The sequence below is a fragment of the Cupressus sempervirens genome, chromosome 1, assembly GCF_028749045.1.
Source record: "Cupressus sempervirens isolate cs-2001-9-10 chromosome 1, ASM2874904v1, whole genome shotgun sequence".
NCBI classification, from domain to species: domain Eukaryota; kingdom Viridiplantae; phylum Streptophyta; class Pinopsida; order Cupressales; family Cupressaceae; genus Cupressus; species Cupressus sempervirens.
This window is the reverse complement of record NC_143118.1, coordinates 413,215,826-413,238,275: the sequence shown is the minus strand read 5'-3', so window position 1 is coordinate 413,238,275 and position 22,450 is coordinate 413,215,826. Positions and strand designations below refer to the sequence as shown.

Genomic DNA, 22,450 nt, shown 5'->3' with positions numbered 1-22,450 from the left:
GATCGTATTATCTCCAGGTCGATGATCTTATAAGAAACTTGTTGTAAGTGCAACTTAGTATAAATCCTGATTAGTGATTGGGCACCATTTTGGATAATGAAAAGGTACAAATGGAGGGACATGTAATGAGTGGACATGCCTCCACTTTGTGGAGACATGTCCACTAATGGAAATGTCCTTTCATTGTGTTTATATACTAGATCCTATTGGTCAAGAAGAGCATTGAAATCAATAAATACTGTGTCTCTTGGAGATCAGGTATCACTTATATCAGATTCAGACTTGGACGATTATATTTAGTATTTTACAATATTGATTCTGACCAGAGGAATAATTTGGGGCAAAATTCCTCTAATCAGATGAGTTCCAACCAGAATCCCCTTCGTTTAGACTTAGTAAAGGAAAGTGGAGGCACGTCCACTGATGCAAGTGTCCTTTCATTGTATTTATATGCCAGATCTGATCAGTCAAGAAGAGCATTGAAATCAATAAATGCTCTGCCTCTTGGAGGTCAGGTATCACTTATATCAAATTCAGACTTGCACGATTATCTTTAGTATTTTTTAATATTGATTTCAACTAGAGGAATACTTAGGGGTGAAATTCCTCTAATCAAATGAATTCCAACCAGAATCCCCTGCGTTTAGGCTTAGTCAATTTTTCCTTTTAACCTGGGCACATTGACGTAGGCATACAAAATCTTAGGTTGTGTTGTCCTCAATTTTGACATAACAAAATTAAGGCAACCCTACGCAATTTTCTCGTGAAATTGTTTTAAGTTTTTAATGTATTGATAAAGCATCATTAAGACAAATCATTATCCCTAGTTGTACTCTATGTAACTTTGTTCATGCATTTTTTTTGAAGGTTTCCGTCAATTTTAATCCCCAAATGTTTTCAAGAAAGAGCTTTTCTTCTCTAACTATAGATGCTTGATTTTTGGTAAACTTTCACATTTTTGTGTATTTTTCTTTTTGTTGTGAATAGTTTTGAGTCTTGTTTTTGCCTTATGTTAATAACCCGTGCAATCCTACTTTTTTCGAGCTAACTTATGCCTGAAAGGGAGTTGTCTAGCTCAAGCTATGAAGGAAAAGATAGGGGTTTTGAAGACAAAAGCATGTCGTGATTAAAAACTTCCAAAAGTGGGCTTTTTAGTGGAAAATGCACAAAATAAATTATATTCAATATTTAAAGTGGATTTTGACCAAACAAACAAGACTCGAACCTGACTTTGACTCGGCAAGGGCAATTTGACTCAGGCCTGGCTTGGACTCAGTCGTGACTTGACAGTGACTCGGCAAAGTGACATAACCCTTGAAATTTAGAGATTTTTTAGCATTTAAAGAACATTTCATGCACCCATTACTAAATGAAGCTTAAAGACAATAACATCATGAAATAGAAGGTAATTTGATCACATACATAAACATACATCGATTACATAAGCACAAAGGTACATTGTAGTTGAAGGAAATAGCAAACATAGATATAAAAAATTCAAAATTCTACATATTGTCAAATCCAAATGTATATCAAATCCATGAAATCCATCACATCAATAGTCATCATCAAATGTTCCAAATATATGCAAACAAAAACAAGTCTATACCTATGGCTCCTCATCCTCATCCAGATCCTCAGGCTCAGCCTCAGAGTAATCTATATTATACCTCCTAGTACCTCCTAGTAAGGTATCTAAGGTAGGTTCTAAATGACATATTAGCCATAGTCTCTACCTGTGAGGGGCCACTAGGATCAACTGTAGCTCTCTGCTCCCTTCGTGGCCATAGCCATCACCTCGGCCTCTCTGTCCTCCCGATCAATCCACTCTATGTCCTCATCATCGAAGACAGGATTAGTAGCCTCAGTAATCCACTCAGACTGTGGATCAACCTCCTCTAGAGTAATAGGAGAGCTATCACTATCCAAAATCTCTCTGTTCGTAAGGCATAGGTTGTAATGCACAAAGACTAGATTATTCATTCTCTCCATAGACAATCTGTTACACCTCTTCGAGTGGATGTGCTTGAACATGCTACAGTTGCGCTCACATCCATAAGCGCAACATGGCTGGCTCTATATGTGGATGGCGATTTTTGGAAGGTTTTTGGCTGAAGGCCCAAACATTTGTCTTTATCTATCTGAAAAAGGAAAACAAAAAAAAAGATAAGTTTCTTTTCTGTTAATAATTGGTAGCTTTAGTTGGATAAACTATAGTGCAAATATATAAATGTGTGAGAGGGAATATATATATATATATATTAATATATTAAATATATGAGATATTTATTTGTCATTATATTTATTACATTCTAATGAATAGACGTCCTGTGAAGAGATGTGTCTATCCATACTTCATCCTATATTAGAGAGATGGCTTCCATTTGGAAAGTATATACTAAAACATTATGGCAGTGCTATTACATTTGCAGCAAATCCAGAAAACTCAACATGGTATTAGAGCCTAGTTGCAGATGTAAATCAAAAGGAAAGGAAGATAGAAGCATAAAATGCCAGGTGAAGGAAATAGGATAGAGCATGGTTTTGATAGCCTATACTCATGGAAAATATATTCTTAAACAAATTATCGTGTACTGCCACAATTTTTTGGGTATCATCGAAATATATTTGTCTGAAGCTTTATATTAGTTGCAAGATATTGAAGATTCAACTATATTGAGTTCCCTTAAGTGCCGAGACTTTCTTTATGTGGAGGATCACATTATCAGAATAGAAGATGGACAGTTCATTGTGCAAGATAATATCTATCTGCAAATATATGGATCAAATGAACGACTAAAATATCTGATTTTACTTTGATGGAAGTGGCATTTATGGAGATTGTCCTGATGAAATCAATGCTAGATATATGCTGATGTAATAAGGATCGATCTAAGAACATAAAGAGATTGTATCTACTATATTTATCCAAACGTGAGAATTTTATATCGATCAGAACATATGGATCGATTTTCGATTTGTAAGAATATCTGATCTGATCTGATATATTTGTGGTGTTATATGAAATTAAAATTACAAATATAATCACTATTATAGCGATCTGCAATATCAGTATTGCTGTTCCTGATCTTCATCAGTTTTGTGTATGCAATGATCCAATTTTTTATTCAAGTGATGGCTTGATATTGTGTGAGGGTAAAATGCTGGTCTAGTGGCTTCATATATGATTGTGGGAGGGGAAAATGTTGGTTGTGACGAGTTCCTTATAGTAGACAAATATAAAATAACCTGTGATGGAGACTTGTTTGCTCATATATGGTGTCACAGGATTTGATGCTTGACTGCACAGGGTAGAGAAAGATCCAAAGTATTGAACCCTCCAAACAAAATAGCTCCCAGATATTAGTCTATGTGAAGCTTCCTCCCTATTTGTACGATGAGTGCCTGCTATAATTTCTATAATTGTGAGGGAAGCTTATTGCTGTAATGAGTTTTGCTGGAGCCATTTGAGAAAGTGACCGTATTGTTGACTTTTAGTGCAAATATGTCTTTGATAGTTACATCAAATGAAGAGGAGAAAATCTCAATCTTAGCTTTTCAGCACATTATATTTCCAGGCATATTCCAAATGCTACTTTGAAGATGGCAATCAGATTCTATCATTTTTAAATTGCAGAACCTTCGTAGAGTCTTTTGCCCACTCAGTATTGGTTGACGTGAAACGTATTGAAATACCAAGCATAGATTATTTTAATAAGGGACCTGCGGGAATAAAGACTGACACCGTACACATTAGACAATAATAATGATGCCTATGATTATAAGGTTTTGAATGCATAACCAAAGGTAAAGATGGGCATAAACTATAAGGAAAAGGGAGACTATCATGGGCATAGGACAAACTTAGAGAATGTAGTCAACACTCTCTTCCAATTAGGAGGTTTATATCTCTAAAGTCAGCAACCTTATGGGTTGGAGATACAATAAGAACACAGACCATATATCGAGTCAGTGGATGGTAGAGTCGAAGTGGTAAATATTCATTAAGGATGAAGATTGATTCTTATGTTATATTTCCTATATGGGCTCACCTTAGAAGTGGAAGGTGAAAGGGAGTGTGGTAGTTTGGCGATGCTTGGGGCTCTTCTGCTTCAAGTTTACGGTGGCAGAAGATATGGCAATGGTTGTGGTTGGGTCAGGGTACTATGGTTAACATAGCCTTATGGTGGCTAAATGGCACCCTGCCTTAGACCCGATGAAGGAGTTGAATAGGTTGGCTCTGGTTTGGGTCAGGTTCCTAGCCCTCCCCTTGGAGTTTTGGGATGAAAGGGTCCTCAAGTCGATTGGGAACTCCTTTAGGCATTTTGTTGTTGCAGATTTAGTTACCCTTCAGAAGTCTAGGCTGGTTTTTGCGAGATTCAGCGTGAATGTAGCGATTGGTGCTACACTACTTGAGTCCATTGTGTTGAGTTCTAAGTGGGGGAAGAAGATTCAGCCTATAGTTTATGAGAATGTGGGGCTGTTCTGCCAGAATTGCTCAACGTTTGGACATGTGATTGTGGACTGTAAAAAGAATAGTAAGCCTTCTGGGATTGGAGGAGAGAAATTGAGGGAGAAAGAAGTAGTGGACCCACCTAATGAGAAGGTGGAAGAGGAAGTTGACTGGAGGGTAAAAAAGGACTCCGCAACTCCAGAGATCCTAGAGATGGGTAAGGAGGAGGTGAATAAGTTGCTCTTTGGTACTCACAGGGAAGGAATATGGGTTGAGGAGCCCTCTGCGCTCATTGAGAGGCCTCGGGAGGTGGGAGAGTCTTCGGGTGTGGTAGAGGAAGGAGAGATTGTAGACATTGATAGGGGTGATCCTTTCCCTTTCCTGCAAGGAATTGAGGGTCTCCTAAAAAACCCCATGCAAAATAAGGTGATTGAGGAGGTTTGTGGGGATTTAGAGGGAATGTGTAAAGAGATTAAGGAAGACAAGGGGTTTGAGTTGGTAGACAAAGAGGTGGCCCGTATGCTTAGTTGGAGGGAGGAATCCCCTCAGAAGCCAAGCTAGTGGAATCAATGATAACTTCTATATCGGCCTCTGCCTCCCCTCTAGGAGTAGATGAAAGAATATGGAAAATCCAGAGAAGACAGACCAGAGTGTCAAAGAAACTGGAGGTAGGGAAGGCGACAAAACTAGACATGGGGAAGATGACGAAGTAGAATAGAAGGACGAAGCAGATGGCAAGGGAGGTGGTTGTGGCAGGCAACCAACCCTGAAGGCTATGACCAAGGGTAGGAAATGATTGCCCTATCATGGAATATGTGGGGGTTGAATAGCCCTCAAAAGCAGTTTGTGCTTAAACAACAACTGACTAATACTAGGATAGATATCCTACTAATTCAAGAAGTTAAAATGTCCTTGGCAAATGTGGATAATATTGCGGTTTATATTTGGTCGGGGGCTAGTTATTGTTATAGTGAAGTGGAGGGAGCTTTGGGAGGAGTGGCCACCTTTTGAAACCCTAGTGTTGGGAAAGGGAGATTTATTCACATTTCTAAGTGCTACCTTATTATTAAGCATAAGAAGGATGAGGAAATATGGAATGTCATTAATGTGTATGCCCCAAACTCGAGACATGGAAGATGCCAGATCTGGGAGTTGTTGTCTGACTTCCTATCACATTCCAGGAACTCCTTTTGTATGAGCGATTTCAATTCTCCATTGTACCCCTCAGAGAAGTCTGGAGGAGCGGTTGATTTTACTGATAGTATGAAGGATTTGGCTGAATTTATAAATACAAAAAAATTGATAGATTTGGAGTTGAGAGGTGTCAAGCTTACATGGTCGAATAATAGGAAGGGGGAAGACCTCATTCAAGTCAAACTTGATAGACTCCTTGTCCCGGCTGGTTGGAACGGGCTGACTTCGTCCACTATCACGGGACTGCCTAGGACGGTCTCAGATCATGCCCCTATCCTTTTCAATTGGAGAGAGGAGGTGCAGGGGGGCCCAATGCCTTTTAGATATGAAATAATGTGGCAGTCTCATCCAGACTTTAGAAAATGTGTAGGAGTGGTGGAATATAAATATTGAGGGTACTGCAATGTTCAAGGTCTTAGCTAAATTGGATATTGTGAGGAATGTTCGACCTTGGAATAAGAGATACTTTGGTGATATCTTTAAGATCAAGGAGGAGGTGGAAGTAAAGTTGGAGAATCTCCAAAAGGCGATGGGGGATGTTTTGGCCTCGAAAGATATGATCATGGAAGAGGAAAAATGTAGGAGGATGTGGAAAGGCACAATGAACAGGGAGGAAATGTTCTGGACACAAAGATTGAGAATCTTGTGGCTAAAGTTGGGGGACAGGAATATGATGTTCTTCCACAGGTCTGCCTCTAATCATAGAAGGAGAAACATGATTGACTCTATGATGGATGACCACAACAAAAAATTGACAAAGATGGAGGAGATTGGTATTTGGGCGAGTAGTTACTTCCAAAATGCTTAAAAGGAGGAACATAGCATATACAATAGGGAGGACAGGAAGTGGCTGATTGACTCCATACCTAATGTGATCTCGGCGGAGGAGAATGCAGATCTTACTCAACAGGTCATGGAGGAGGAAGTGGGTAGGGTTGTTTTCTCCATGAAGGCCTATAAATCTCCGGGTCCTGATGGATTCCCCCGACCTTCTTCCAACACTTTTGGGATATAATAAAAGTTGATGTGGTTAGAGCTGCAAGAGATTTCTTCAGGATTGGGAAGATGCTCAAAAGAATTAATAGAATGTTTAGTTCTGGCCTCGAAAATGAAGGACCCGGTGGCTCTCACTGACTTCAAACCTATTACCTTATACAATACAATCTATAAGATCTTCTCTAAGATCTTGGTGAACCTCTTGAAGCCGCTACTTCACAAATTCTTTGGTAAATTTTAGAATGGGTTTGTCTCGGGTCGCCATATCCTGGATGCTGCTATTACTACCCATGAGGTGCTTCACTCGATGGATAAGAGTGGTAATCTAGCTATGACTTTGGAGCTAGATATTTCAAAAGCTTGTGATAGGATCAGTTGGTCCTTCCTATATGAAGTCATGGAGAAGAATGGCTTCAACCAGGGAGTTATTAAAATCATCAGGACAATGATTGAGATTGTGAACTACTCAATGCTGGTGGATGGTTCGCTTTGGGGTAACTTTAATGTGGAAAGAGGCCTTAGGCAGGGGGACCTTATATCACCTAATTAGTTCATCATGGTTGTTGAAGTGCTAGGAAGAGCATTCTTGAGAATGGCGGAAAGGGGAGAGATCAAAGGTATTAAATTGACCACCTCCCTCTCGACAGAGGTTAGACAACAATTTGTGGATGATACTTTCCTATGTGGGGATTCTTCGATGTCTGAAGCTAGAGCCTGGAAACATGTCTTGGAGATTTACGTAATGAATGCTGGCCAAAAAATTAATCTAGATAAAAGCAAGGTGCTCTTCAATACGAAGCTTGATATCCAGAGGAGGGTGCTTAATATTATGGGATGCAATATGGCCTTCTTTCTTGATACTTAACTGGGGCTTTTATTGACTGTTAAAGAGGTAAGTAATCAATTTTGGAATACTATTCTTGAAAAGATGCTGAAGAAGTTGATTGAGTGGCAGGGTAAACTCTTGAGTAGTGCAGGGAAGCTCCAACTTCTGGCATCTTCCCTTCAGGGTATCCCTGTTTACTTCCTTTCCCTATTCAAAATCACTCAGGCTATGGATAAGAAATTGGAGAGAATCCAAAGAAACTTTCTGTGGTCGGGGGGGGGGGGTAGGGGAGGAAAGTAACCGACTACACTTGGTGAGTTGGGATATTGTGTGTAAACCTAAGAGTAAAGGAGGATTAGGAAACAGAAAGATTGCTGACTTGAATAATGCTCTCCTTAGTAAGGTCGGATGGAAATTGGCGAAGGATGAGGCTAGTTGGTGTAAGATCCTCAAAGCAAAGTACCTAGGGAATATGAAATATGTCTATTGTATGTGGGAGAATGATCTTCCTGCGTGGTCCAAGATGCAGGTTAATATCATCAAAAATAGAAGTCTGCTTAGGGAAGGTGTGAGATGGTTGGTGGGATAGGGTAGCCAAGTTGGATTCTGGGAGGATACTTGGCTAGATGGTAAACCGCTGGTCCATTCAAAATTTGGGGTCCTCAGGGATTATCTCCAGCTGATGATAGGAAATAAGGTGATGGATTATATTGGGGCTGGCAGGAGGTGGAGGAAGACACAATTGCCTTTGAGATATTTGGATGGGGGGAGCCTAGTGGAGGATCTTAAAGAGTTGCTTAAAGGATACAAAATTCCAGGGGTGGCTCAGGAGGATACTTTCATATGGAAGGCAACTTCGTCAGGGGAATTATCAATTGGTTCAACTTATAGGATGATATTTGAGAAGGATATGATGCCTAATTGTTGGCAGAATATTTGGCTTAGTCAATTGATTCTAAAAGTCAACATCTTCTAGTGGGTCACCATGCTTGGGAAGACTCTAATGACTGACAACCTTAGAAAAGGGGCTTCCAAATACCCCTAATAGATGCTATCTCTGTAAAGAGGAGGAAGAAAGTATCCTCCACCTTTTCCCAGATTGTAGCTTTTCAAAAAATATTTGGGGAAGGATTCTCCAAAAGATAGAGGTGGAGTGGGTTTTCCATATGGGGATAGAACAATTTGTTGTGAATTGGCAAAGCCCGTTCCACCACCCTCTACTTGTCCAATTGTGGAACATGATCCCCCCCATGTTTGCTGGGGGGATTGGAAAAAGAGAAATAATAGGGTCTTCAGAAATGAAGAAAGAAGTGAGGAGATTGTAACAGGATTGATTGTCAAGTTGATAGTGGATAACATGCAGAATTGCAAGTGGTAGAAACTGTCGTCACTCCCCACGCTGGGTGAATAGAGGACCGCTAGGAATTGGAATCTTGAGGAAGGATTCATTGAGGTAGATAATTCAAAGCAGCTAGCAAGAGCAAGGACGAGATGGTTCCCTCTAAAGGATAGCTAGGTTAAACTAAACTTTGATGGAGCTTCGAGAGGGAATTGGTCGGCAGGAGGGGGTATGGTAAGAGATAGTGATGGTAGAGTGTTGTTGGCTTATGCTGGTAATTTAGGAAAGTCTTCGAATAACGTTGCGGAGGCTATGGCTCTCCTTTGGGGCCTGAAATTGACAATTGGTGTGGGATGGGAGAATGTGATTATTGAAGGAGACTTGAAGGTTATCATAGACACAGTGAAGGGTAATATGAAAGCGGGTTGGGCGATCAAAAGGGTGATTGAAGAAGTGTGGCATTTATTAACGATCCTAAAGCAATATGACCCGCAACATATTTTTCGGGAGGGGAATGCAGTGGCAGACGCGATGGTGGTGATGGGTCTAAGGATGCATGGCTTATGTTGTTGGAGAGAGATTGGAGCGTTACCAAATTTCTTAAAACCTTTGATGAATAAAGACAACCACCCATGATTGGGTCTACATGGAATGGATATATTGATTATGGTGACAACTCAGTGTTGAGTCGATTGATGGGGCCGAGACATTGTAGACAGATGGCGAGAAGTTATGGAAAGGCTACTCCCAATAATAAAGACGCGAGGTTCAAGAGGGAAAGAAAATTGAAGTACGATTCGAGTGTATTTTTATGATTTTCCTTAGTATGAATCAGGGTAATGTGACTCGCGGCGAGTCACGTGAGTCGCGCGAGTTAGCGAGCTGCGCTGACCTCGCCGAGTCACAATGACTCGTGACCCGCAAGAAGCGAGTCACGGGGAGTGACTCGGGTGACTCGCGAGTCACAGAGTGACTCACCTGACCCGACTGAGCTTGACCCGGCCGCGGCAGGCAAAAATTTGACCATTAAAATATAGTTTTTTTCAACTTTTTAAAATTTTTTTAAAAACATTTCTCACTCATATAACCCTGAAAGGGCTCCCATAACAGTCTATAGTGAAAAGAAGAAAGAGAGAGAGAGGTAGAAGAGAAATAGAGTTTTCTTGTTTTGCAACCAGCGGAAAGGAGGAGGAGAAAAGCTTGCATTTGTGACATTGGAGCTTGCATTTAGATCATCAAGAAGTTTATAGGAGCTCTTCTCAACACTTCCCAAAGCATTTGAAAGAGGTAAGACTTGATTGTTTAGATTTTGATGATTTTTTTGTCTATGCTTATGGGTTTTTTGCATGAATTTTTTTTGTTTGTTTATGAGTTTTTTTATAACTTTAGATCTTCATAAAATGCAATGCTGAAATGGTAATATTTGATCTAAAATGTCTTATTGCAGCAACCTTTACCTTTTTCCTTAATTAAATCATAATGGCTTCAGGAGGTAAAAAACCCAAGCTCTCTAAAGGCAACAAAAAAGATGAGTGTTGGAAGTTCACCATAGAATTTCCGGGTAGAAAGAGAACTCAAACAAAATGCCTATTTTGCAAAACCATTAATAGTGGGGGGATAAATAGATTAAAATACCATATTGTTGGCTTAAGTGGTCATGATATTGAGCCTTGTGGAGCTGCAACTGTTGAGGCTCAACGTTTTTGTTATGTAGCCTTGGAAAAATATGAACAAGAAAACGAATTAAAAAAAAAACAATTAGAAGAGTTAGCTTTGATTGGTTCTAGTTCCCTTCCACGCTCATCTGCAAATGTTTCTGAGTCAGTAGGCTGTGTTGGAGAAGGTTCTTCCCGTCCCCCCTATCGTCCTAGTGCTTCTGTTGCACGTGCTTCTTCTACATCTATTCCTTGCACTTCTAGTGATGCTACTGCTGCTGCCCCTTCTAGTAGTGCTGCTCTTCTTCGTCCTAGAGTCAGAAAATCTAGTAAGTTGGACAACTTTTTTGTACCGCGTACCACTCTTGGTGCACAACTCTCACTTGAGAGCATGGGTTGGAATAGGGAGATACATGAAGCTGGAGTAAAAGCAATTTGCAAGTTTTGGTTTTTCTGCGACATTCCATTTATAGCAGCCAAGTACTTCAAATTTTCAACTTCATTTATATTTGATTGTTTTACGTTTTAAGTTTTAAAATTTATATTCAATTTTGTACTTTTAACTTGATGTTTGAAAATTTGAAATATGCTAATTAAAATGTTTTTATAAATGTAATAGGACTCCTTATTGGCAGGGGATGATTGCTGCAGTTTCCATCTGTGGTGCGGGGTTCAAAGCCCCCACTGAAGATGAGTTGAGTGGCCCCCTCTTGCTAGATATGGTTGAGGAGATGAAAGTTGAGTTGGAGGACCACAAAAAGATTTGGAGCCGAAAGGGGTGTACCATCATGATAGATGGATGGACAGATAGGAGGTCCAGAACCCTCCTAAATTTTCTTGTTTCTAGCGGAGGTAATTCATCATGCTCTACTTCTTGAAGTCTAAAATTTAATTTATACTATTATTGAATAACGAAAATTTTGTTTTATTGAGTATTGATTCTTGAATGATAATTATTTTGTTTAATTTTCACTTTCAAGATCCACCATGTTTTTGAGGTCCATAGATGCTTCCTCATGTGTGAAAAATGCAAAATTCTTATGTGAGACTATTGAGGAGGTCATAAGGGAGGCGGGGGAAGACAATGTTGTCCAAGTGGTAACAGATAATGCAGCTAATTATATTGCTGCAGGTAAAATTTTAACTTCTAACTTTCTAAGTTCTACTTCTAAAAAATTTGTTTTAGTTTTTCATTAAATTTTGAAAATTAAAAGTTTTTTAATACATCAAAAATTTCATTGTTTACTAACTAATTTAAAATTGCTGCAAGAAAACTATTGATGAAGAGACACCCAAAAATCTTTTGGACTCCATGTGCGGCCCATTGCATCGACCTCATGTTAGAGGATATTGGCAAGCTTGTATGGGTGAAATCATGTGTTACCAAGGCCAAAAATCTTTGTGAGTTCATCTATAATCATGCCTTGGTCCTTAGCACTATGAGGAAATACATGAAGGGAAAGGAGTTGGCTCGTCCTGGTATCACAAGATTTGCCTCTAACTTTATCACACTAAAATCCTTGCTGAGTTTAAGGTTAGAGTTGAGGTGCATGTTTGTTGGTCTAGAATGGAGTTCCTCCTCCTTTGCGAGCAGCCCTACAGGGATAGATGCAACAAAATGCATTTATGATGATGATGATTTTTGGGAGCCATGTTCGAAGATTGTGGAGGTAATTTTAAATTTAAATTTTAAATTTTAAAGCTTAAGTCTTAAAATTTTATAAATTAATTTGTCTCATACATATTTTTGTTTTATTTTCATTGTGCAACTTTGCAAAGTTTCATCATTCACTAAATTGTTTTTTTGTTTAATTGTTTTGTAGATCACCGAGCCCCTTGTAGCCCTCCTACGAGTTGCTGATGGTGAGAAGCCCTCTATGGGCTACATTTATGAGGCATGGATAGGGTCAAGGAGACTATTAAGGCCAAATATGTAGGATTTGAGGAAAACTATGGCCCTATTTGGGACATAATTGATAGGAGATGGCAAAATCAGCTTCATAAGCCCATCCACGCAGCAGCCTATTACCTCAATCCGGCATACCGTTTCCTTGATGATTTCAAGGTAGATGAGGAGGTTCTTAGTGGCCTATACACAGTGGTATCGAAGATGTCTCCTAATCCCACAGATATATTGCTTGAGATGGATGCCTATAATAATGCATCAGGGCCCATTTTTTCAAGTCAAATTTGCAAAGAAGGTCGTACAAAATTGCAGCCAAGTAAAGATTGCAGCTTAAGCCTTATACAATCTAGTTTCTAAATTTCTAGCTTTAAACTTAAAGTTCAAATTTTGAAATGAGACTAATATTTTTTTGTTTTCCTTTTTTCAAAATTCAGATAGATGGTGGCAAATGTTTGGTCCTTCAACCAAAAACCTTCAGCAAATCGCTATCCGCATTTTGAGCCAGCCAAGTAGCGCTTCTGAAGCATGTTTGAGCACATCCACTCGAAGAGGCGTAATAGGTTGTCTGTGCAGAAAATGAATAGTCTAGTCTTTGTGCACTACAACCTGCGCATTAGGATCAGGGAGATTTTGGATAGTGACACCTCTCCGATTACTCTAGAGGAGGTTGATCCAGAGTTTGATTGGATCACTGAGGCTACTGATCCTGTCTTTGATGATGAGGACCTACAGTGGCTTGACCAGGCAGATAGAGAGGGCCAGGCTGAGGCTGTGGCTATGGCAACAGAGGACCAGAGAGCTCCAGTTGTTCCTAGTGGCACCTCACCGACATTGGCAGAGCCAGAGGCAGAGAGTACAGTTGATCCTAGAGGCACCTCATGAGCTAATGCTATGGCTACTGAGACATCCAGGACCTACCTTAGACGCCTTACTAAGGGGCATTTTGTAGATTATACTAAGCTTGAGCCTGAGGTAGAGGCTGACGTTGGGGATGAGGATGACGATGACGATGATGATGAGGATGACGATGAGGATGAGCCTGAGGATGAGGATGATGATGACTCCGACTAGGAGCCATAGCTGTAGACTTATAGTCTTGTTTTAACTTTTTGTTTAACAGTTTAATAGTAACTTAATATATGATCAGTGTTTGGAACATTTGAATTTGATGATGACTATTGAATCTTGATGTGTTGGATTTCATAATGCATAAATGATAATACATATACATTTTAATGGTTTGCATGGATTTATCTTAGTTTGACTTTAATTACTAGTAATATAGTGTAATGTCCCCATTTTAGCAGTTGACCAAGTGTGTGTGCGTTAGCCTTGTTCTACATGGTCCCGAGGGCTAACAAAGGGTTTAATGGGATCCTGGAGTGTTTTGGCCTAGTCATTTCCAGTTTGGGCCAAAACTAAGTTGATTTACTCAGTTTCAGGCATACTTACTATTTTTAGTAAGTCGGCAAGACACAGTGCAGGTCAATTTTGGTGATTGGATTTGATACTCCTCGGTGAGAGCTTTCCGATGAGCTATCACTCGCATTATTCGGAGTCCGATTGCTAATACATTTTAATGCCTGAAGTTTTATTAAAGTAACGTCTAATTTAATTGTAAAATATTAAAGTGTTACTTTAATATTTATTTTATGGGGATGTGTACCCAAGGGAGACATAAGGGGTATTTTAATATATGTTTTATATACTACACATCTTTTATCCCACATTGCCCATATGAGTTGAGCGGACCCTTGGAAATAGAATAAAAGGAAGCATTTGTGGCTTCATTAGCCAGGTTGAATATGAGAAGAAATTGGTGTGTGAGTTGCAGCTCCGTTCTTGGCATTTGAGGACGTCTATCCTCTCTTGTAACATTCTAGACGTCATTCGCTTGGAGTTTGGCCTTTGGAATTCTTTGTTATTGGCTTCATTATCAGGTAGTTTAGTTGCATTTCCGACTACAGGCGGATTTGGTATTTTGCTCATATCTTCTTCACTACTTTTCCGATGCTTATGCCGCTTTGAGGGAATGATATTACGAAGGTAGTGGATTGATTGAAGGACAAAGCACTGTAGCAGCAAGTTCGAAAGCATGGGCTGGAGTATTATGTCAATACTGCTGAAGTAATTAGTGAGTTGATAAATCTGCCATGTATTTGGTTTTATGAATTCTGAAAATAACATTTTATTAGCAGCAGTTCATTTCCACTTTGCATATTATTGTAGTTTCTTTCTTGTTTATGTTGTATGATACCAATTCCATGCACAAAACACAACAAACAAATAAACGTTTGATTTCTGGAGTTATAAGGGGTTTAAAACATTAAACGGAGAAATAAGAGGTTGAATGCAAACTGTTTGACATAATTCCTTTCAGCAATTTGGTTTAGTTTTTGGGGCATTCAGGGGCGCCCATTACAGTGGTATCAGAGCTATAAGTCCTGCCATCCTGTGGAGGTCTTATAGGGAATTTGGAACAGCTGGATAGAGGGAAAAGTGTTTGACGAAATGTCAAAACACTAAAATCAGAAATAAAAACACAGGCTAAGCATTTATGTTTGAGCATGCGACAGGGGCCTTATAATTTCCGCGATACCAGAGCAAGACAAAATAGGATTTCAGACTTGCAAAGCAAACAGTCTAGTACATCCGTGCAGGGGGGACATTGAATCCAGCCATACAAACACAGAGGAGATATTCTTTGATCAGGACAACAATATGGGTGATCGAGATGACAGGAATACAGGATTAGGCGGAGGCGGGAATGTCGGTGCAGATCAGGGGGACGTAATGTTTAGACAATTACTGGATACATTAGAGCAGGGGCATCGTATGCAGCAGGAGTAGAATAGGCGAATGGACATGATGTTGCAGCTCATGGCTAGACAGATGGGTGTCAATATTAATCCAGGTGATGCCAACAACAGAAACAATAACAATGAAGGAAACAATAATAATGGGGGAAACAATAACCATGGAGGCCAAGGCAACAACAATGGTCCTGAGAATAACATTAATGGTAATAATGGACACGGCAGCAATAGGAATGAGGCTGATAACTTTAGACACGTTGCACGCCCAGCGCCTGCGAGCTCGAGACCTCTTCTACCCACCTTCTCACCCAGAGATCCAGTTCAACCAGTAAACGAACCGCAGATGACCGAGTTATAGGATCAGTTCAGGAGGGACTGGGAGGCTAGTGGACCGGAGTTTCAGGCAGATATTTCCCTCAGAGATTATATGGACTTGAGGATGAGACACATGCCTAGAGTAGGAGGGAGGAATCAAAACTTTGAGCTGAGAAAGAAAGTTGGAAAACTTTCCTTACCTTATTATGATGCTTCAGGGAAGATGACTGCACGAGCTTGGGTGCAGAAGGTAGGTACATACTTGCAGCTAAATCCTATGCCTGAGGAGGAGGCTATCAAGTATGCGGCTATGCACTTGGATGGTGTTGCACATGAATGGTGACTTTGGGGCATAATCAGATTACATCCTATGAGGAATTCACCGAAACATTGATTGAGAGATTTGACACTAGGGATCCCGAGTTATATTTCAAAGAACTAGCACAGCTAAAACAGCCAGGTTCTGTGGATGCTTACATTGCCGAGTTTCAGCGCTTGTCTGTACTTGTTACTGATATCTCTCCTAGGAGATTGGTGGTGTTATTTTGTGATGGTCTTGCTGATCCATTACGAGGTTGGGTGAAGGGACATGATCCACTCACCTTAGCTGAAGCAACTAAAAAGGCACGAGATTTAGCCCCTTCGGTATACAAAGGAAAAAACCATTCAACAGATTCTTCCTACCGCAAGGACAAAGACAAAAAACCGTTTCAGAAAGAGTATAGAAAACCCAAAGAAGGATCAAAAGGACTAGACAATGAAACCTTGAATGAACTTCGAAAGAAGAAGCTGTGCTTCCATTGTAGAGAGCCTTGGGACTTATCTCATAAATGTTCTCTCAAGGCTAAGGCAAATCAAATGGAGTATTTTTCAGCAGAAGATCAGAGTCAGAGGGGGAGGATCAACACTCTGATTCAGATGAGGGTAACACTATAGAGGAGAGCAGCATTCCTAAGGATGATAGATCGTTGGCACGCTTGACAGGGGCCCAAAAGGCAATCACATTTAAGGTCAGGGGTACTATCCAGGGGCAGAAAGTGATATCTCTTATTGACACTGGGGCTACACATAACTTCATAGATGCACAGTTGGTAGCCAAGAGAGGGTTACAGACAGAGGAGCATGATGGGTTTAGAGTCATGGTGGCTAACAGTGATAAATTATTATGCACTCGGAAGATATCTAATCTTCACATCAGGTTTGGAGATGGCTACGAGTTGAAGGATGAGTTCTATGTTGTGGACATGGGAGATTATGATGTCATCCTCGGCATGACATGGATGGCTTCACTAGTGGAGTTCACACTCAACCTAGCGAAATTGGAGATGAGATTCCAGCATGAGGGCAGAACTGTGGTACTTAGAGGTCTTTCAGATGGAGGTTGCAGAGTAGTGTCCTTGAGGAGAATGCAAAGACTTTTTCGTCATGATGACATAGAGTGGGCAACAGAGTGCTACATTATGCCAACTTCACCAGAGCCACAAGAAAAGAGTCATCCACCAGATATCCAGAAGATACTTGATAGACACGCTAAAGTATTTAGCGATATTCCTCATGGGGTTCCTCCTGACAGAGGGATGGAACATGTTATTGAGCTCGAGGAGGGAGCCAAACCAGTTATGATTACTCCCTATCGTCATCCTAAGAAACACAAGGATGAGATAGAGAAGGCGATTAAGGATTTGTTGGAGATGGGGCATATCAGGCCCAGTAAGAGCCCCTTTGCTTCAGTAGTAGTATTGGTAAAGAAGAAGGATGGGACGATGCGCATGTGCATCGATTACAGGGCACTGAATAAGAAGACAATTAAAAACAGGTATCGCATTCCTAGGATTGATGAGCTGATTGATGAGTTGCATGGGCATGCTTCTTCACCAAAATTGATTTGCGATCCGGATACCATCAGATCAGGATGAGAGCAAAGGACATTGAGAAAACAGCCTTTCGATGTCACTATGGCCACTTTGAGTTCATGGTTATGCCATTTGGTCTAACCAATGCACCCGCTACATTTCAAAGTTGTATGAACCAGGTATTCAGGAAGCAGCTGAGGAGATTTGTCTTGATCTTCTTTGATGACATCTTGGTCTTCAGTAAGACCTGGGAGGAGCACTTACATCATCTGGAGGAGGTGTTATCTATTCTGGAGAGAGAGTCATTGTATGCCAAGGAATCTAAATGTGAGTTTGGCATGACTGAGCTCCTTTACCTTGGGCATATCATTAGTGCAGATGGCGTTCGGGTTGATCCCGAAAAGATTAGAGCTATTGTAGAGTGGCCTACTCCCACAAACCTTACACAGCTTAAGGGATTCTTTGGTTTATGTGGTTTTTATAGGAGGTTTGTTAAGGGATTCTCACAGATTGCTACACCCTTGACAAATCTTACCAAGAAAGGAGCCTTCGTGTGGACAGGGGCAGCACAGAGGTGTTTTGAGCATTTCAAGTAGGTAATGTCTTCATGTCCAGTTCTAGCTCTACCGGATTTCACGAAGCCTTTTGAGCTTCATTGTGATGCATCAGGTGATGGGATTGGAGCAGTATTGATGCAGGAGAAGCATCCCATTGCATTCGAGAGTAGGAAGCTTCGGGGAGTTGAGAAGAGTTATTCTATCTATGACTAGGAGATGTTGGCCATAATGCATGCATTGGCCAAATTTCGATCATATTTGGTAGGTGGACGTTTTGTGATCAAGACTGATCACAATAGTATTAAATACTTCATGAGCCAGCGTGATCTTAATGACCGGCAACAAAAATGGGTGACTAAATTGCAGGCTTATGACTTTGACATAGAGTTTGTCAAAGGTAAGAAAAATGTGGTGGTTGATGCCTTATCTCGGAGACCTCACTTATGTGCTCTGGCAGAGATTTCAGGAGATTGGAGAGATCGGATTATAGCAGAGTATGTCGGAGATGCTTGGGCTTCTGGATTGATTTCAGGTACCATACAGGATGATCACTATGAGGTGATAGATGGATTGATCAGAGTTCAGGACAGGGTTTATTTGATTCTGTCATCACATTTGAGAGAGGCGATACTGAAGGCATTTCATGATGCACCCACAGTTGGACATCCGGGGGTCTTCAAGACCTACAGGCAGATCCGAGAGCGGTTTTCATGGAAAGGGCTCAAGGATGATGTTCAGAGGTATGTTAGGGAGTGTGTGGTTTGTCAACAGAATAACGGAGAGCACACATTTCTTGCAGGTTTATTACAGCCCTTGCCCATTCCTGATAGGAAATGGGAAAGTATTTCGATGGACTTCATCACTGGTTTACCACGAGTGCAAGGAAGAGATTGCATCTATGTGGTGGTGGATCGCTTGACGAAGTTTGCTCACTTCTTTGCTATTCTGTTCACTTACACAGTAGCACAGGTGGCAGATCTTTTCTTTAGAGAGATATTTAGGTTACATGGGCTGCCCAGATTCATTGTCAACGACCGAGATAGTAAGTTTATGAGTGTTTTTTGGCAAGAGTTGTTTAGGTTGTGTGGTATAGATCTTACACCTAGCACTAGTTATCATCCACAAACAGATGGGCAAACAGAGATTGTGAATAAATGGGTGGAAGGATATTTGAGGAACTATGTAACTGCACAACAAAAGGCTTGGATCAGATGGTTGCATATGGGAGAGTATTGTTATAATACCGCTTATCATATGTCCATCAAGATGACTCCTTTCATGGCACTCTATGGTTATGAAGCACCTAGCTTCATGGATTTAGTTTTGGGGGACAGTAGAGTGCCCAAAGCCAAAAACTTATTGCAGGATAGTCAGGACATCCTGAAAGTGCTCAAAGAGAATATACAACAGGCCCAGAATCAACAGAAATTGTATGCTGATCAGCACCGAATAGAGCATAGCTTTGAGGTAGGGGATATGGTTTATTTGAGCTTACAACCATATAGATAGTCATCGCTCAAGAAGAACGGAGCTGAAAAGTTGAAACCTAGATTTTATGGTCCCTACAGGGTGATTCGCAAAGTGGGCAAAGTCGCTAATGAGCTTGAGCTTCCAGAGGGCAATCGAGTGCACAATGTGTTTCATGTGTCTAGGCTTAAGAAAGCCATTGGTCAGAATCTAGTGCCTTCTGTAGATTTACCCCCTTTGGATGAGGAGGGGAAGCTTGTTTTAGTACCCGAGGCTATTCTGGACACCAGAGAGAGGAAGCTTAGAAACAGGATAGTGAAGGAGTATTTGGTTAGATGGAGAGACCTGTCGGAGGAAGATTCTACATGGGAGAGTGAGCAGGTTATTCAGTAGGCTGGATTGAGATTGCTTGAGGACAAGCAATTTCAAGGGGGGTGGACTGTAATGTCCCCATTTTAGCAGTTGACCAAGTGTGTGTGCGTTAGCCTTGTTCTACATGGTCCCGAGGGCTAACGAAGGGTTTAATGGGATCTTGGAGTGTTTTGGCCTAGTCATTTCCAGTTTGGGCCAAAATGAAGTTGATTTACTCAGTTTCAGGCATACTTATTATTTTTAGTAAGTCGGCAAGACACAGTGCAGGTCAATTTTGGTGATTGGATTTGATACTCCTCGGTGAGAGCTTTCCGATGAGCTATCACTCGCATTATTCGGAGTCCGATTGCTAATACATTTTAATGCCTGAAGTTTTATTAAAGTAACGTCTAATTTAATTGTAAAATATTAAAGTGTTACTTTAATATTTATTTTATGGGGATGTGTACCCAAGGGAGACATAAGGGGTATTTTAATATATGTTTTATATACTACACATCTTTTATCCCACATTGCCCATATGAGTTGAGCAGACCCTTGGAAATAGAATAAAAGGAAGCATTTGTGGCTTCATTAGCTAGGTTGAATATGAGAAGAAATTGGTATGTGAGTTGCAGCTCCGTTCTTGGCATTTGAGGACGTCTATCCTCTCTTGTAACATTCTAGACATCATTTCCTTGGGGTTTGGCCTTTGGAATTCTTTGTTATTGGCTTCATTATCAGGCAGCTTAGTTGCATTTCCGGCTACAGGCGGATTTGGTATTTTGCTCATATCTTCTTCACTACTTTTCCGACGCTTATGCCGCTTTGAGGGAATGATATTACGAAGGTAGTGGACTGATTGAAGGACAAAGCACTGTAGCAGCAAGTTCGAAAGCATGGGCTGGAGTATTATGTCAATACTGCTGAAGTAATTAGTGAGTTGATAAATCTGCCATGTATTTGGTTTTATGAATTCTGAAAATAACATTTTATTAGCAGCAGTTCATTTCCACTTTGCATATTATTGTAGTTTCTTTCTTGTTTATGTTGTATGATACCAATTCCATGCACAAAACACAACAAACAAATAAATGTTTGATTTCTGGAGTTATAAGGGGTTTAAAACATTAAACGGAGAAATAAGAGGTTGAATGCAAACTGTTTGACATAATTCCTTTCAGCAATTTGGTTTAGTTTTTGGGGCATTCAGGGGTGCCCATTACATATAGTATTTACTTTTAGCAATTTACCTTAGTTAAGTTTGTAACTTTGTAGTTTTGTATATATGTAATCGATGTTTGACTTTTAAGTTTTAAGTTTTTAACTTTAAGTATGTGGCATGTGCATTATGATCAAATTATCTTCTATTTAATGATGTTATTGTGTCTTTACGCTTTATTCAATAATGGGTGCATGGAATGCTCTTTAAATCCTAAAAAATCTCAAAATTTCGGGTTTTTTCACTTTGCCAAGTCACCGCCAAGCCGAGTTACGAGTCAGAGCCGGGTCACGAGTCAAGTTACCCTTGTCGAGTCCGAGCAGAGTCCGAGTCTTGTTACACTGGTATGAATTTGTACTGACGTTGAGTACTAATTCAAATTTCAAATGGCATTGGTTTCCTATTGATGATGAGACAGAGTGGAATAGGGGAAGTGGTAGATGGCATGGGAGAACAAGATCAAGAAATGACACAGGTTTCATTATATTAAAGGCATTTATGGGTATTATTTTGTGCAATGTATTTTTTTGCATAAGCGTGACTGTGATTTCAAAATTCATCCCTAGCCAATATTCTGAAGGGTGCGAGAATTGTTGTGAAGGATATTGAAATGGGGGGAGACCTACTGCGAATTTAACCTTTGATGATTGAGGATAGTGCTCGAAAACCCCTTACCTGGTACATGTTAAAGGAGGGGGGATTGGTCCTGTTCATGGAGGGGATGAATGGTTATGACGAGAGCTGTTCGCTTCAATTTGTGAATTCCTAGGAGCATAAAAGGGTGACGGTGAATGGTATCATGTTCCAGGTGTCTGAGGAAGTTATTGTTATGGCGACAAGCCTTGCGCTAAAGGTTAGGAAATGGCAGAAAGTGACGAGGGTTGCGGATGAGGCTAGCTTGAATTGCTTCTTTTAAGAGGGAGAAGAACCCATCCGCAACCATGGAGGGTTTCTAAGGAAAAGCTTTCGGAGCCCTAGAATGAGGTGTGTCCGGTGCTGATGAAATATCTCACTCTCGAAGGGATGCATGAAGTGTGCTATTATTACCATTTTCCCCTCCTAAACCATTTCAGACATTAGGATAACCTTTCCATTCCTTTCTTTTTGTTGCATGAGTTAGTTGACACTATTTCGAATGTGAAGGAAAAAATGAAAAAGGGTGCTAATTACACTATCCTTCACCAGGGTTTGATGTTCTGCCTGTACCATTTTCATTTGGCTCTGTTACCACCTAGAATTGTTGAAGTTGATATCCCTGCTCTTCATAACCCCCACCCTTATCATGTCCCTTCGAGAATTACTGGCCCTAGGGCCCCTACCCCCAATCCTCTCCTAGTGGGTCCCTTAAGGAGAGAAAAAAGAGCCCACTTGAGAAAAGGGTGAAATTGGAGAAAGGGAAAGAGAAGGACCTGGTGGATTCAAAAGAGGAGGTCAGAGGGGGTAGAAGGTCTGGAAGACTGGCAAAAACGAATACTAAAAGGAAACTAAGAACCACTGCCT

The 22,450-nt window shown here is 40.5% G+C and overlaps 2 protein-coding genes across 2 annotated transcripts in view; both read left to right on the top strand.

Moving 5' to 3' along the window:
* Window positions 1–22,450, top strand: part of LOC149578052 (non-functional NADPH-dependent codeinone reductase 2-like) — a 47,999-nt gene that overhangs the window by 8,365 nt on the left and 17,184 nt on the right. The window lies entirely within an intron of this gene.
* LOC149578053 (uncharacterized) lies at window positions 12,220–13,527 on the top strand. Its single transcript, XM_089796216.1, has 2 exons — window positions 12,220–12,685; window positions 12,804–13,527. The coding sequence occupies exon 2, from the start codon at window positions 12,895–12,897 to the stop codon at window positions 13,249–13,251; it is 357 nt and encodes a 118-aa protein (XP_089652342.1). The 5' UTR covers window positions 12,220–12,685; window positions 12,804–12,894; the 3' UTR covers window positions 13,252–13,527.

What these genes read in the sequence shown, in the direction of transcription:
- LOC149578053 (XM_089796216.1), top strand. Translation starts at nt 12,895, where the DNA reads ATGTTTGAGCACATCCACTCGAAGAGGCGTAATAGGTTGTCTGTGCAG.